Raw genomic sequence first — 16,460 nt, 5'->3', positions numbered from 1 at the left:
ATAAGACAAAAACGCGGTTTGGAAGATGAATTCATGATGTACTCGCTCATTATATACATTTTGCAAATTTTGAACACAGAAAAAGTTACATAGTGCTGCTTTAAGCTAAAAAAATTATCTAAATTATCAAATCAAGTGGAAAACACTTTAACAGTGCAACATGAAGTTGTCCAAATTATTTTCCAAGGGTTTTGGGATAAAACAGGCACATGGGGCATTTAGTGTTTGCAGTATTATTTTAGTTATTTTTGAGAGCATCCTTGTAAGTGCACTTCAGGAAACAAACTACAACGAAAAACACCTCCCATACAAACCTTTTGCGACTTGTATCATTATACAGACATTCAACAGCATTCAAAATCACGGTCATCTACTGCAATTCCTGTACTGTAAATGATGAACTCATAACCTACAGCATCTCTGTACACTAGTGTCTCAATAGATCCTCAAACAACAACAGACTGTCATCTCTGTGAAGAGGAAGACTGTAGAGAGACCCCCAGTAAAGAAAAAAAAGAAATAAAAATTGTATATGGCATAATATTTTTTTTTACTGTGGGAAAAATTTTATCACAATGCCACACCAAAAACAGATGACTGAAAATAGAACAATACATGTGCTTGATGTTAACATCCTATCCATATATACATGTTCTATCATTCACAAGGAGATAATAGATTGTTATATTTATATTTGCTTTAGGAGAAAAGAAGAGAAGGGGGAAGTGTCTCTGTGCAGTTATAATTTTTTAGTTTCATTCCATGTCCACCATAAAATATATTTCTTGTCCGAGCAGCTCCCTTTAATGGCTTCTTGTGTTAGGGATGAGGAGACGCACCATAAATCTGAAAAATAAAAATGCACAAAATAAAAACTTAAACATAATAGAATAAATATAAAATATATACATTACAGTTTAAAAGTTAGGAGTCAGTAAGATTTCTTAAAATGTTTTTAAGGCTTTTCCCAAGGTCAGTTAATAACAGCAATAATGAGAAATATTACTACAATTTAAAATAACTTTTTAATTTTAATATATTATAAAATGTAATTTATTCCTGTGATGCAAAGCTAAGTTTCAGCATCATTACTCCAGGCTTCAGTGTCACATGATCCTTCAGAAATCATTCTAATATGCTGATTTGCTGCTCAAAAAACATTTAGTTTTATTATCAATGTTGAAAACAGTTGTGCTGCTTAATATTTTTGGAAACCGTGATACTACTATTTATTCAGAACTCCGAATCAAGAACAGCATTTATTTGAAATACAAATCTTAACATTATAAAGGATTTTCTGATCAATTTACTGCATCCTCGCTAAATAAAAGTATTAATTTCTTAAAAAAAAACAATCATACTGAACCCAGACCTTTGAATTGTAGTATAATAAAAATAGAAATTAAACTTCAAAGAGGTTTGTAAATATACTGACGTACGATCTATAGGTTTCCGCTCTTTGTGGAAGACGATGGCACCACATCTGAGCTCAGTTTACCGGGCAGCTTCTCTGTGGCTGATGAATCTTGTACTGACTGTTTCTGTGACAGAAAACCAGAATTTTACGTATGCAAACCAAGTATAAAATCCTTTCATGCAAGCACGTGGTTGAGAAATAGGAAAGTTGCTTTGTGGCAGTGCACCACCATGTGGACAATAGGAGTAATAATCAATTCTGTATGCTGTAAATGCAAAGCCTTTGAATAATAGACCAGCCACAGTGCTTAAACAATGCAAGCTGTCCACCAGGTTTTAAGCGAATATGAATATAAACAGCCATGTGCTTGTGATTCAGCCGATAGAAGGGTCACTGAATGGGATTTTTCGTTTGAGTTTGTGTTTCTCCATGCTGCTGTTCATGAGTCAAAGCTACAGTATAAGAAACAAATTCATGCATTTCATTTCCAAATACAACCTACCTTTGGTTTAGACTTTGGTTTTGCACCCTTTCCCTGTAATCAGATAGAGACCCCTGATATAAACCGGTTTGAACCAGTATGAAGGGTCTGGGGGAAAAACCTGGTGCTCTTTCAGAATCAGCATGCACAGATTTTATCCTATTATCTCCCTTGCCTTTTTATTCAAATATTTGACTTCAAAATAATACTATGTGAAAGTCAAATGTGGTTTTTACCTTTGGTTTGCTGTCTTTAGCTTTGGGGTCAGTCAGGTTGGGAATCACTTTTTCCGCCAGCTCGTCGAAAACTGGACCTGATGCCTGGAAACACAGACAGATAAAAAAAATTAAACACAGAATTTGTGTGAAGAATTTAGAGGGATGTTACTTTTGCAGGTTTGTTTGTGGTACCTTAAATGTTGGCGGTTGTGGTTCAGGGGTGAAGCGTTGGGCGTCAGGTGCTGAGGGCTTCATGGGCGGTACTGCAGAAAAATCACTAGACAGCATGTCAAGGGCCGTTGTGTCATCGATTGATGTCTGAGAGATGAACAGACAGACCGTCAAATGTCTACAATGATTCTTAATGATAAAAATGACAGAAATGCAGTTTTTTGTTTTATTGAAGTTATTAAAGGGTTAGTTCACATTAATTACTCACCCTTGTGTTGTTCGAAACCCGTAAGACCTTCGTTCATCTTTGGAACACGAATTAATGACAGAATTTTAATTTTTGGGTGAACTAACCCTTTAATAAATTGTAAAATGGTACATATAAATCTGCATTAAAAAAGTACCTGCTTTGGTTTGACGTCTTTCTGCTTTGCTGCTACAAACACCTGTGGTGAAGACCGAAGAATAAGTGGAAAATTTGTCACATCTTTAGTTGTAAGTATTTCTAAATGAAATCCACTGGTACGGAAACATGAAGGAGAAGGAAAAGTCACCTTGCGGTCTTCCTCTGTGAACCGATGATCAGGTGGAAGGGTGTCGTCTCTCTCACCTGGTTTACTCACTCTTTCCTCCACTATATTCTTTTCCTGTGGTGGGAAGAAAGATGGTGAGAACATCAGGATCCAGTATTGTCATAGTTTAGTTGTCATGACTATTTTCACCTTCCCTTTAGGTAGAGTTAAACTGATTTTGCTGCTGTGCCTTTAAGCAGGGTATGTAAACATATGTAAATATTCGCATGTGAAATTAGCATCTTTGCCAGACAAATGATTAGGACACTTGCTTAAAATGAACTTCAGACAGTTTTTCCTAATATTGGTATGCTTTGGAAGGATATGCAGAGTGGCAGGCGCCACACAATGACAGGAAGCACAAGGTTTGGTGGTTATTCTCACATTTTAAGGTGTTTTTAATTTCAGCTTAAATTTCGATAAATGGTTAAAACATGGTTACTAATGGTCATTAAAAGGGGTGGTACCTTAACGACATCTTTAGGTGGGACAGGGGCAGGCTCAGGGGCTCCTTTAATGTCTGCTAAAGTGTCTGAGAGGGCATCCATAGCTGATGAGGTACCTTCTGACAACTTAAACAAACAGTAGAAGAGAAAGTCAGTATAGAAGTAAAGTGTGAAAATGTTTAATATGTATAAACATGGATAAATTAGACATTTACCTGTCTGCCAGCGTGTGGGGGGCCAGAGACGGCAGACTGAACTTTAGATGCAGAAGAAGGAGCGACAAAATCACCGGCAAGAGCATCTAAAGCAAAATCGGAAGCAGAATCTGAAGGCTAAAGAGCAGAGTGAGAAAAGAGACGAGAGAGGTTTAAATAAACATGGAGATGATATTGAGATTAAACATATACTACGATACAAAAGTTTGGGGTCAGTAAGAATGTTTTTTTAAAAGAAAATTATACTTTAATTCAGCAAGGATGCATTTAATTGACCAAAAGTGACAGTAAAGCATTTATAATGTCACAAAATAGTTATATTTCAAATAAGTACTGTTCTTTTGAACTTTCTATTCATCAAGAATCCTGAAAAAAAATTGATCAGTTTCCAAAAAAAAAACTATTAAGCAGCACAACCGTTTTCAACATTGATGATAATAATAAAAATGTTTCTTCAGCACCAATTGAACACAGAATTTTAAAATATATTAAAACGGAAAACATTAAAAATTGTAATTAAATTTCACAATGTAACTGTATTTGCTGTATTATCATCAAATAAATGCAGCCTTGGTGAGTATAAGAGACTTGAATCTCACCTTAGCAGGAGACTTAGAGGCAGGACAGACGGGGGTCTTGGCAGCCGATGCCGCAGAGGGGGTTGTAAAACCGCCAGACAGAAAATCCATAGCTTCAGTAGTGTCTAAGGAGGGCTGTGACACAAGAAACATCCACCAATCAAATCACAGAATCCAGCAACAGTGACCAATCATCACACACATCCATGAGAATTTCTGAAAGACAACCAGTGTCACACTATGCTGAAGACTATGACAGCGTTATTACCTCTTTCTCAGGAGGAGGATATTTCTTGAGCTCTTCCTCTGAGAATCTGTAACCTGGTGGGAGCGTATCTTCTCTCTCTCCAACACGAACTCCCTTTTTTGATGTCACATCTTTCTCCTGCTCAAAAAACATTCAGTTATTAAAAAAAATCACCAAGAAATGTACCAATGACATCTATGCCACATTTACATTTGTAAATTAAAAACATAAGAAGTATAGGATTATTACATGAACGATGTCTTTGGGTTTGAGTTCAGGTTCTTTTTTGGGTGGCTCTGGTTTACCCAGTGTGTCACCCAGAGCGCTGAGAGCGTCCTACACAAATGAGAGAGCAGGACAGAAAAAGAGAGCGATATTAAAAATCTGTAGGGTCCAAAAAGATGAACATCAATTCTAATATTAAAACACAATACTATTGATATGCTTAATATGACCAATGTCATGTATTTGTGTGATTTCTGTGAATATATTTTTGTCCAGTATTTGCAATACCTCATCTGTCTGTGGTGTTTGCGGAGGGCCTGGTGGAACAGTTTTAGGAGCACCCGAAGAAACCTACAGGAATAGAATAGAATAGAAAAATCATCTTCTGAGTAAAAACAAATACAGGAAATACTGGACATAAAGTACAATAATAGCACAGATAAGAATCGAGCAATAAACCGACCTTAGGCACAAACTGTGCGGGAGCCACAAAATCACCTGCCAGAACATCCAGTGCTGATAATTCATCCACTTTAGGCTAAAAGAAGATTAGAAAGACAGAAAACATCTTAATCTGTGCAGGAGAAACATTAACACAAAATTATTATTATTTGCATTTGCAGAATGCATTATTACAAAGCATTCTGGAATACTTGGTTAATTGCTGCATTCCATCTTCAAATATATTTCTATAATGTACGATACTGTACTATTGATCATTTTCTCAAATGTCTCTCGTATCACTCCACGGTCACGTTCTTATCCCATAATAAAGCTATTTCAAATCAAATCAATATTGCATGTACAGTTAGTCATTTGGTAAGTAGCCAAAAGTGATATAATGTAGAGTCAGCCAGTCATTATCTCAAAATAAACACAGACAGTAAAAGCCCTCTATTACTGTCCTACCTTGGGAACATACAGAAGAAACAAATTCATACAGGTTTGGAACAACTTATGGGTGAGTAAATGATGACTTTCATTTGTGTGTGAACTATCCCTTTAACAACAGGTTTCTTTGTTTCCTGATTGAATAATTAAACAACTGTTTGAATGTGTACTAATGTTATGTTGTTAATTAAAGCTATTTTAAAATAACTACTTTGTGGGGGAACGATGGTGTGGTGAAGTAATGGTGGTTTGAACAACATTTGACTACAAACGGCACAGAAACAGCTTTCCTACCTTAGGAACGTCTTTAGTCTTTTCAGGAACCGCTTCAGGTTTCTTCTTTTCCTGATTAAACAAATTAACAGTTTAACTGAATGTACATTATAAGCATTAAATCATGTAATACTGTTCTTATATTGTCTCATTTGAATGAAAATTATTATAAATTATTACCTGTGAAGGAGGAACAGGAGCCTTAACCACCGGTGCTGCTGCAGGCTCTGTGAAACCTCCAGAAAGAAAGTCCAGTGCATCATCTGCGTTTATTGAGGGCTGAGAAAGACATCCACCAATCAGAACACAGCATCCAGTGACAGCAGCCAATCACAACACACCATTATCACAACTCATTTTTGCTCACACAAGCCAAAATTCTCAATAGATGTAAAGTATTAAATAAGAATGAACATTCATAAAAGACATTAATTTGATATTTTTGCATATTGTATTCAATGTCTGACCTCTTTCTTAGGAGGAGGATATTTCATGAGCTCTTCCTCTGAGAATCTGTAACCTGGTGGGAGTGTGTCTTCTCTCTCCCCAACACGAACACCCTTCTCTGATGTCTGTTTCTTCTCCTGCTCAAAAACATGTACAACTATTTAAAAAACATATAGAAAACTAGTACTAGTACTTCAGCAGATGCAGCTACTTGCACCTAATTTTTACATGCTACCTTAAAAAAATAAAATAAAATAATGGATTCTAAAAGAATAAACAGAAGTATTACATCAACTATCTGCCCAGGTTTGAGTTCAGGTAATTTTTTGGGTGGTTCTGGGGCACCCAGTGTGTCGCCCAAAGCGCTGAAAGCATCCAGTGACATGTCCTTCTGAAAGAGAAAATGAACACTATTATAATTAGTTTGTAATTTAAAAAAAAAAAAAAGTTGACTGATTTTAAACATTAAATCCTTAAAATATATAATGAATATTATTTCATTAAAGTATCAAGTTGAAAAGAGTTTTTAACTGACCTCATCTGTCTTTGGTTTAGCGGGTTGTGCAGGGGTCTCGATCCTGGCTTTCTTGTCAGCAGGTGGAGCAGGGGATTTGGTTACAGTAGCAGGCTGAGATGTTGCCGGTTGTTTCTGCTCAAGAAGAGAGAGACATTTAGTTTTTGGAAAGGGTTAAATAATGTCACAGCGTTTTAAATGGCTGTTACCTGAGAGGGTGGAGGGGGAGCAAAGTTGGAGATGCCTGCAGAACGAACATCGACTGCTCCTACCGTTTCAGTTTTCTGAAAAACAGTGAAAAAAATATCATACAAAGAAACAAAACTTTGCATTGAGTCATGACTATGCATATACAACTGCACAGTCTAATATGTCTTAAGCCAGCGATTTTTAAAATAGGCCGCAAAAGGGTGCTAGGGGTATGCAGAAAATATTTCTTATTTTAAATTTTTCAACTTAATTAATAAATAGTAATAATTATTTAAAAAAAAAAAATTTAAATAGCCAATATTTTCCATATACATTTTTATAAGAATAAGTGGGTCTTTATACACGAAAAAAAAACATTTAAATAAAATTCTATTGCAAAGGGATCATTATAAATGGGGGCTGTGCATGAAAAAGTTTGAAAACCCCTAAATTAAGCAAATACATAGCAAACTGTTGTCAAGATACTCACCACATCTGTCTTCTTAGGAGCAGGTGGAGCTGAAGACGCAAACCCAGCTGAGAGGGAGTCCAGCGCCTCGGCTGTGCTTATTGGCTTTTAGAAAACATTAAACAATCATATGTGAATGAAAATAATCAAACAAAATTGTGCACAAAAAAACTAATAATGTAATTCTAGGAAAGACCATAAGAGGGAGCCCCAAGCCCAATTTTGGGGGAATAACAAACAGCATGTGCCCCGGCAGGAAAAGTACAGACACACCCTCTGCATACCAACAGCTAGACATTAATAACACACTGCTTTTACACGCTAACTTATAAAACAACCACCAGCTGAATAAGCTGAGCTCTCTATGAACAATCAGGGCAAAACAATCGGAAAAGCTGTACCAAATACTGAGACGGTGATCATAATATTCTGAGAACTGAATGGTGGGCGAAGGGTGTTTACATAAAACTTGTATTGCATAATGAGTAGAATACAGCACAGGTTAGATGAGTGTGCTTGTATGTGCTGATTGGGCAACAATGTGCAGAAAGTGAATGAGTGATGGATTGGTGTTTGCTTCTGTTTGCTAGCCAACACCCTTAGAACAAGCTAAATATTTGGCACTAAAATACAGATAGAAAGAGACATGAAAAGTAATGGTTAAGACGTGAGTGAATATCAGTGAGATGTCAAATATCTCACAAACAAGTCATACGTGACAGTATGACTGAGTGTAACTGTAATCAATGGGCCTTGTTCACTAAAAGTGTATGCAAATGTTTCTGCAAAAGTTCATACTGATTATTTATTCCATACTGATAAGTTCATATTTCATTCTAAATTTAAGGAAAACAGAAATATATCAAATATTTTATTAAACAGGAACATAACAATAATACTACTACTAATAAAGAAAAAATACAGTTAATTTAAAATAATAAAAACAACTGACAGACTCCTAGTGGCCTTATAATGGAATTTGGTTTTTGTTAAATATATATACATATTATTTGAAAGCAAATAACCATGCAGCCATATAATAATTGTTTACAAACATTGTATGCATTATAGATTGATGTGGGATAAATCATGCATAAAACAGAGCCTGTATTTGGCATATGCATATTCCCTAAAATTGCCCATATAAAAACCATGGTTTGGGTGTGTACTCATTTAAAATAATCCAAATGAATCAACATTACATTGAAGGTAAGAACAAATATATGTAACTTTGTGCACAAAACAAATGCATTGTTAGAGCATGAGGCCAAGGAAGACAAGGAGATGCAGTGAGAAAGAGACCGTAATAAAAAGGTGCAGAATGCTAATGTGGTGTTGGGAAGCAGGCAAGCAAACACTGGAGACTTTAAAAGTGTGTGTGAACTGCAAGAATGCGAGTCACATGATTAGAAATGGGCTAAAAACAACACACTGAGCACACTGACAGTAAAAGGCCTCCACAGTTCTCCTACCTTGGGAACTTCTTTAGGCTTCTCAGGAACTCCAGCAGGTGTTTTCTTTTCCTGAATGGACAAATTAACAATATTTAGACTCAAAGCTGACTAAAATAGTGACTGAAAATTGACTGAAACACATGCGTAAAAAAAAACAATGCTTTGAATTAGATAGAAACAAATTAACAATATTTAGACTCAAAGCTGACTAAAATAGTGACTGAAAATTGACTGAAACACATGCGTAAAAAAAAACGATGCTTTGATTTAGATAGAAACAAATGAAAACAGCCTCTAAAAGACTTTCAAACGTCAGTAAGCTATCATTAAAAAGGCAGGTTTCATGGAGGCATTATGAAGAGGGAAACAAAACAGAAATGTGAGGAGAGAGAAGGAATGAATGTCTGAAGGAACAGTTCACCCCCCAAAAGAAACCAGTATGGCTTCAGAAGAATTGTCATATAGCACACAAGCCCTTCTTTAGACTACTTTTCTGTCCATTTTGAAGCTTAAAAGCCTCAATCTCCATTAATTGTAATTGCATGGAAAAGAACAATTAGCATATTCTTCAAAATCCTTATTTTGTGTTGCATGGAAGAAAGCAAATCATCCAGGTTTGAAACAACATATCATTTTTGGTTGAACTTTAACAACTAAATAGGATGAAAGGGATAGAAAAAAAGAAAAGGTTAACAATTTGTATGATCTCCAACTGACCAGATCTGCTCGTCTGTATCCGGGCGGCAATGTGTCATCTCTCTCACCACAGATAACACCCTTCTCTGCCTTTACATTTGGCTGAGACATGCAATACACTCCATTAGAATACACACACGTGTAGCAAGACACAGGCTGTTAAATAATCAACATTCACAAACACATGCTAACTGCTTAAGTTTTACACATCACTCAAATATCTACACTCATGCAGTACCTCTTTGACCTCTGGTCCAGTGAATGCTGGGACTTTTGGTGCCACAGGTTGTGATGATGGTAAAGTGCCAGACAGGGCATCAAACGGATCTACATCCTACACACACACACATAAAAATGAACTCCGTGGGATGTTTTTAACACACACAGTATCTGATAATCACACAACAGAAACCACAAAGATGAAGTCAGCAAAGTAAACTCACCTCCGTACCGACTTTAGCTCCTGAAGGACCCACTTCCACTTGCACCTGCAGCACAAAGCAAAATAACTTTTTATTATATTCCATACTGACATATCTGGACTGCACCACCCTACTTAAAGGGGTCATATGATTCTGCTAAAAAGAACATTATTTTGTGTATTTGGTGTAATGAAATGTTTATGTGGTTTAAAGTGTGTTAGAACGAGCCGTTTTAGGTAGGCGTGGCTGATTCTTAACTTTTATAACGAATATCTCTTTGGATTTGAGACTTTAGTCTTTGCAACTTTACAGATCTTCTTTATGCACCAAGAGCTTGTAACACTCCAAAGAGAAAGGAACAATTGAAATCGCATCATATGACCCCTTTAATCATTCCCAGGTATCACACATATTTTTCATTGGGGGGATTCTTCAGGACAATTCCATTCAAAAGTTTCGGGTTGTTTTTTAAATGTTTTTGAAAGAAGCCTCTTATGCCTACATTAATCAAAAATACGGTTAAATATTCAAAACTGTAAAATTGTGAAATATGTTTAAAAATGTCATTACTACTGTTTTCTATTATATTTTAAAATAACATTCATTTCTGATTATCACAGTTGGAAACATTGTGGAAATGATTCAACTTTTTTTCAGGATTCTTTAATGAATAGAAAGTTCAAAAGAACTTTGTGTGACAATGTCTTTACTGTCAATAATTTGTGACATGATACTGTCACTTTTTATCAATTTATAGCATACTTGTATATATATATATAAAAAAACTAAGGATTTCCCCCAAAAAGCCCTTTTAAAATACAATAAGATACACTTTATTTTCAAGCACAAATGTCTCACATTTGCACCTTTAGCATGAGAATGTGAGGGTAAAATAACAACGCTGATGTAATTTTGGTGCATTCCCGATGATCCTTTGTCATTCCATTAATAAAGTACCTTTTGAGCGCTTGTCTGCTTTTGGGCACCAGCCGGGGCCGAGGGCTTCCCAACAGCCAGATCCACCTCAGCAGGTCCCGGTTTGGATGAGGGAATGGTTGTACTCTATCAGGAGCATACGCACCACATATTCGAACATTAACACCAAGATTATAAACAAAACTGAGCAACTGTGCAGCCAAAGCAAACGCAGAGAGTGAAGGAATAGAAAGATAAGACCTCTGTCTTATCTTTTCAGGAGGGCAATGATGCAACTCCTCACAAATGTGTGAAAGATGAGATGAGGGAATGGTTGTACTCTATCAGGAGCATACGCACCACATATTCGAACATTAACACCAAGATTATAAACAAAACTGAGCAACTGTGCAGCCAAAGCAAATGCAGAGAGTGAAGGAATAGAAAGATAAGACCTCTTGTCTTATCTTTTCAGGAGGGCAATGATGCAACTCCTCACAAATATGTGAAAGATGAGAGTGGTGATCAGAGAATGAGACATTGCTGAGGTGGGACAATCCATCAAAAGAGAATTCTTGAAGTAAAAGCAGCAATAACTGGCATGCAGAAGACGATATCACAAAAGTGGCATGTCGATGAAATCTTGTTTGCAGAAGAAGATGGACAAGAGAAGCCAAAACGCCATGGAATGCTGTGCATTGGTGTACCTGGGCCTTATCTTTCAGAGGGTCTGTGGGCTTCACTCCTGTTGTTCCAGCAGGTCCAGTCCCAGAGCTCACAATTGGGACTTTAGCAGAAGGTGCAGGTGTGGGTTTAGAGACTGTGGCCTGCAATCAGCATGCAGGAGTAAGACAGGGATACAGCGAATATTCAAGATGCACTTTAAGTATGAATACGAGATGAGATGGATGGACAAAACCAAATGAGGGTGGTTTGCAGATGGGGTTTAATTTCGAAATGGCAGAGGAGAGAGACCCAAAAAGTCATGAATGTGTTTAACGTTGAGATCCAAAGAACAAATCCCAAAAACACCATCTTCAGTAGACAGAAGTTTGTGCAACAAACAGTCCTACAGATGTTTTCCAGATGTTGTGGAAATGGAAACAGCCCAAAAGTGTTGTGTTAGTGTTTACCAAAAATGTTACCCAAGAATGAAAGCAAGTTAGGAAAGAAATTCAAAAAGGTTTTTAAGAAAAGGCAGCGGCCCTAATGAAACCCAGTGTGAGGAAGGTGTAAATAAACCCGTAATCTGATCAAATCCAGCAGACGGATGGTGTCTACCTGTGGTGTGACTTGAGAAGGTCCTTTCCGAGTGGTGGTGAAGCCTCCACCGCCTGCAGCTCCCGCAGAAGATGCTCCTGAAGGAGCTGCAGGTGTGGTGCCAGGTTTGACAGTCACAGCTGCTGTAGACGATTGCGTAGGTCCTTTCTACAATGCAGATGTGAAAATGGCAACCATATATCATGTTTAGAGCATTTCTTGTTGAGAGAAAGGCTATAGGATCATGACAGATTATTAAATGTGCCAGAATGGCATCAACTATAGTCTTGCAGAACACTTTCTCAGGGCAGATCTTTATTTGTATAGGAACGTGAACATGACCTTCATTTTTATTAGGTATAGAATTTGTTAACCAGGGAGTTTTGGTACCAAATCAAAAGCAAACTCCAGCTGTAACTAGATTCAGGAAAGTGAGTCATAGGGTAGACACTCCTCATGGGAGACACCATGTCCTGCCACAACCAAATATCCCAACATGCTCTGTCTAACAGATAACCACGAGAAAAATGAAAAGAACATTTATGTTTACAATCAAAAAGTCTCAATAAGCAACCAACATAGTCCTCTAAGAGTCCATACAAATGCAAGAGTATATAAAGACTTCTTTGTCTTTTTATCTTGTTGCAGTGATTTTTTTCTGTCCTCTCGTAGATTTTAATGGTGCTGGTTGTTAAATCAAGCGTCTCAACAACCACCCACAACAACCTCGTATTGTGGCAGTGACTTTTGCACTGGCAAGAGGCCTTTAGTTTTTCTTCAGGTTTTTCCACAAAAAAGCTTGTTTCACATATTATTGCTAAAATGTCTTAAGTTTCTTTTTCTCCCTTTTTATCTTCAGGGTTCCCAAACCTTTACACCAATGGTTTTCCATGATGTTCCATGACTACTGGAGCATTAAAAAAATTAAAGCATTAAAAAAAATACTTACTAAATAAATAAAGTCTTAAGTTTCTTTTTCTCCCTTTTTATCTTCAGGGTTCCCAAACCTTTACACCAATGGTTTTCCATGATGTTCCATGACTACTGGAGCATTAAAAAAATAAAAAAAAATACTTACTAAATAAATAAATACATTTCTTATTGAGAATTCTTTTTTAGATGAAAGATCTTGCAGCTGAGCACATCTAAAATTTCCTGATGTTTCTGAAAGAAAGAGAAACTCTGTATTTTTCCCCAGTAGAGGAATCAACTCAAATTATTTATAAAGTCTATCTATACTATCAATTCAAGCTAGTTCATACTACAATTTATGCAGATATTGTCATTTAAACTGTTTGATCTTATTATTAGGTATATACACATTATCATAGCTAAGAATATAGAATTGAGGACAGGCAACAATGTAGCTTTCCACGTTCTTAAAGGAACAGCATTAAACAATTTATCTGAATAGACAGAAGACTTTTCCCAGTTCTCCGTTCAGCTACGATGCCACACCTCTTTAAAAACACAGTAGCGTCCCTCACAGAATAGACACCTGAATACTTCCAAGAAGGAAAAAGCAGACAACTATCTACATCCAGTGGAGATGCGATGGGTCGATAAAGTTGTAGAGTGCAATATAAACCTTTTTGTGGAATAGGAGTCTTTCCATCAGACAAATAAATGAGATCATGTGAATAAATGGAGTAAATGAGAAAACGACTGAAAACAATGACGGACTTTACCTCATATTGCGCAGGCTTCCCCGTGGAGACCTGAGATGTTGGGGTGGGTGTGACCTGCTGAGACTGCAAAAACAGAGACAGAAAGTTGAGTGTTTGAGAAAACGTAATGCATTTACATTATTATGAAAAGCATTATTGCTGCCATCAATAAATAACTATGGAACCCATCACTATCCCTGACCTTCTCGCTACATTAAAAACAGCCAGAATCACATGCAAATCATGTGTTTAGTTTGAAACATGAAGTCATGCTGAATCAGAGAGAGGAGAAACCCATGAATGCATTATCAAACACACTTAAATGTGTGTGCATACTTTCATATGCGAGCAAAAATGTACCAAATGCAAAGTGCAAAGTGGATTTCTAATCAGATGCATCATTATTAATAGATACAAATCAATATTTCGTTGAACACTGAAGCAATAACAATCCTAAAAATGACTTGCTGTAACAACTAAGGAGAACAGTAGCTCTACCAGTTCACAAACTGCATCTTAAACAAGGGCTTCTGAATTACCAGGCAAGACCTTTAACTACCATAATCATGGCAACCACTTCTAGCCATTCATGGTATGTGGTCCTCTCTAAACATTTGCGGTTAACACAGGGAAGTAGGGGTCCCCCAACACAGACACACACAGCACCCCCAACCAAAAGCATCTTCCCGCGCCCCTGGGTTAACTCCAAACCGCCACCTATCTCTCAAATGGACCATGAGTGTCAATGGTCCACTTGAGAGATATGTGGCGGTAATGCACTTATAAGTCTGCGATCCGCCGTAAAGCAAGAAGAAGACGCGTCACCTGCCGGCTGTTGAACGCGCTCAGGACAGTTCGGACATTGCGGTGAAAATCAGAGGTAAAAAACTTTGGTTTTGTTTGTGTATGTTTTTTTGACTCTCAAAGCCGTGATTCCCATCCACTTGCATTATAAGACTGACAGACTGCAACGGTTTGACTTAAAAATCTTTGTTTGTGTTCTACTGAAGAAACAAAGTCACCTACATCTTGGATGCCCTGGGGGTAAGCAGATAAACTATCCCTTTAAGGATGAAATGGTGACAGCTCATGGCTCGTTTATCTATTGGCCTTTACATTTTCTCTATTTTTCTTCCACCCAGTCAGTTTGTGAACATAGCATCAAGGAGCACCCAACATATAGATTAACTGCTTCGATGTTCCCTGAAGTGTTCTGACAAGCTCAGCAGGTTTTAGGTTATTTACTGAATGAGGGTGGATTGTTGATGATGAAATACAAAGAACCAGAGGTAACGACACAGGTAAATACTCGATAAAAGCTCTTTCATTAAAATCTGAGTTTTTTGCCAATCCAGCAAGTGATTAGTGATGGGATGTTTTGTCGATCGCTTAATTTCTATTTATAGAGTGTTGCACTGAATAGCCCCACCCATTGTGAAATCTCATTGGTCCAAAATTGAATTCCACATAACTCTACATTAAACTTGTATCTTTTTGTTTGTGTCACGTTGTCCTACATGACCAACTTGACTCACAGAAAACATGCTACATGGTTGTCATGGCAGGTCAGAGGAACTTAAAAGAATTTTAAAAATATAAAAGATCACTTCTTTTTAAAGACTACTTTGTCCTTTTACTTTCTTCGTGTTCTTCAATTTATTAGATTTAATCATTAAGAAATAAATAAATGCATAACAATGATAACAAAATATGATTAATTACGACAAGAACAACAGTTTTTTATTATTTATTCCCAATAAATTGAAATATTATTAATATTAATAAAATAATAATAATAATAATAATAACAAACATCAAGCATTATCCAGTCTTAAGGTTTTTCAGATTTATTAGACAATTATTAAACAATAAACAAAAAATATATAATTATTATAATTAATATTATAATAATTTGAAATATTACTATTATTAGTATATAATTATTATTGTAATAATAACATTACTATAATCATTACTAGAATTATCATTATTATAATTCTTAAAATAATCATTGTTGTTGGTTGTTTGTTTTTTTTGGGATACTGACAGCCAAGAAAGACAGGAAATAGTGGTGTATGATGAGAAATGGCCAGATCTCTCAAGATCACACATCAGAGCATATGTGCGAACCACTAGGCCACAACTTCTACCACATCTTTAAATTAAAAGAAAGAGCTCACAGTATAGTCATTCAGGAAGACACTTCGCTACCAAATAAGCCGTGAAAGGGCCTTTAGCATACATTCAACAGTCGGTGTTCTTTCTCTGCGCCACTAAATAAAGATACATGAGCAACAATGATAATACAAGTGCTGGCTCGGAGCATATAGACAACATTAGAAAAAACTCTTACAAGTATTTTTTTTTTCGGAAATACTTGGCTGATACCATAATAACCCAACCCATTCAACAACAATACAACAGAAAAATGTGGAAACCCATAAGAGAGCTACTGTGAGTACATGAATTGAATGAGCATGGGTGTAGAGCTAAAGGTTGCGTGCAAGAAACCACCTAGATACATGCTTTTTAGTCAGGTAAACACTATGCATGCTCAGCAATAAAAAGTTTTTTTTTTTTAAAGCATTATGGGTAAATTTGTGGGTAAACACAGGGCAGGTACGATTTAAAAGGACAATGTGTACAGAAGCACTGAAATGAATTTGATGCTGACTCAGTGCACTCAAAACAGA

General features: G+C 36.5%; 1 protein-coding gene across 15 annotated transcripts in view; it reads right to left on the bottom strand.

Moving 5' to 3' along the window:
• Window positions 1-221: 221 nt before the first annotated feature.
• The window catches only part of LOC107661923 (calpastatin-like), a 34,322-nt gene continuing 18,083 nt past the window's right edge, over window positions 222-16,460 (bottom strand). For 5 of the 15 annotated variants that reach the window (XM_016451762.1, XM_016451721.1, XM_016451753.1 and 2 more), the window contains 29 exons: window positions 13,789-13,851; window positions 12,122-12,268; window positions 11,548-11,667; window positions 10,883-10,987; window positions 9,947-9,991; window positions 9,742-9,837; window positions 9,525-9,605; window positions 8,826-8,876; window positions 7,375-7,458; window positions 6,905-6,979; window positions 6,717-6,833; window positions 6,471-6,572; window positions 6,202-6,318; window positions 5,915-6,013; window positions 5,756-5,806; window positions 5,034-5,108; window positions 4,859-4,921; window positions 4,595-4,681; window positions 4,367-4,483; window positions 4,120-4,233; window positions 3,521-3,637; window positions 3,327-3,431; window positions 2,842-2,934; window positions 2,692-2,733; window positions 2,309-2,434; window positions 2,135-2,218; window positions 1,920-1,952; window positions 1,440-1,541; window positions 222-846 (listed from right to left, as the gene is read on the bottom strand). In XM_016451762.1, coding sequence (XP_016307248.1) covers window positions 1,443-1,541; window positions 1,920-1,952; window positions 2,135-2,218; window positions 2,309-2,434; window positions 2,692-2,733; window positions 2,842-2,934; window positions 3,327-3,431; window positions 3,521-3,637; window positions 4,120-4,233; window positions 4,367-4,483; window positions 4,595-4,681; window positions 4,859-4,921; window positions 5,034-5,108; window positions 5,756-5,806; window positions 5,915-6,013; window positions 6,202-6,318; window positions 6,471-6,572; window positions 6,717-6,833; window positions 6,905-6,979; window positions 7,375-7,458; window positions 8,826-8,876; window positions 9,525-9,605; window positions 9,742-9,837; window positions 9,947-9,991; window positions 10,883-10,987; window positions 11,548-11,667; window positions 12,122-12,268; window positions 13,789-13,851 — 2,508 coding nt within the window. In that variant the 3' untranslated portion in view covers window positions 222-846; window positions 1,440-1,442. The remainder of the gene's footprint in view (window positions 847-1,439; window positions 1,542-1,919; window positions 1,953-2,134; window positions 2,219-2,308; window positions 2,435-2,691; window positions 2,734-2,841; window positions 2,935-3,326; window positions 3,432-3,520; window positions 3,638-4,119; window positions 4,234-4,366; window positions 4,484-4,594; window positions 4,682-4,858; window positions 4,922-5,033; window positions 5,109-5,755; window positions 5,807-5,914; window positions 6,014-6,201; window positions 6,319-6,470; window positions 6,573-6,716; window positions 6,834-6,904; window positions 6,980-7,374; window positions 7,459-8,825; window positions 8,877-9,524; window positions 9,606-9,741; window positions 9,838-9,946; window positions 9,992-10,882; window positions 10,988-11,547; window positions 11,668-12,121; window positions 12,269-13,788; window positions 13,852-16,460) is intronic. The other 10 variants (XM_016451792.1, XM_016451813.1, XM_016451821.1 and 7 more) reach the window with 8 other exon arrangements.

This window comes from Sinocyclocheilus anshuiensis, unplaced genomic scaffold (assembly GCF_001515605.1).
Source record: "Sinocyclocheilus anshuiensis isolate Anshui unplaced genomic scaffold, SAMN03320099.WGS_v1.1 scaffold457, whole genome shotgun sequence".
NCBI lineage: Eukaryota > Metazoa > Chordata > Actinopteri > Cypriniformes > Cyprinidae > Sinocyclocheilus > Sinocyclocheilus anshuiensis.
This window is presented reverse-complemented; position numbering and strand designations above follow the sequence as displayed.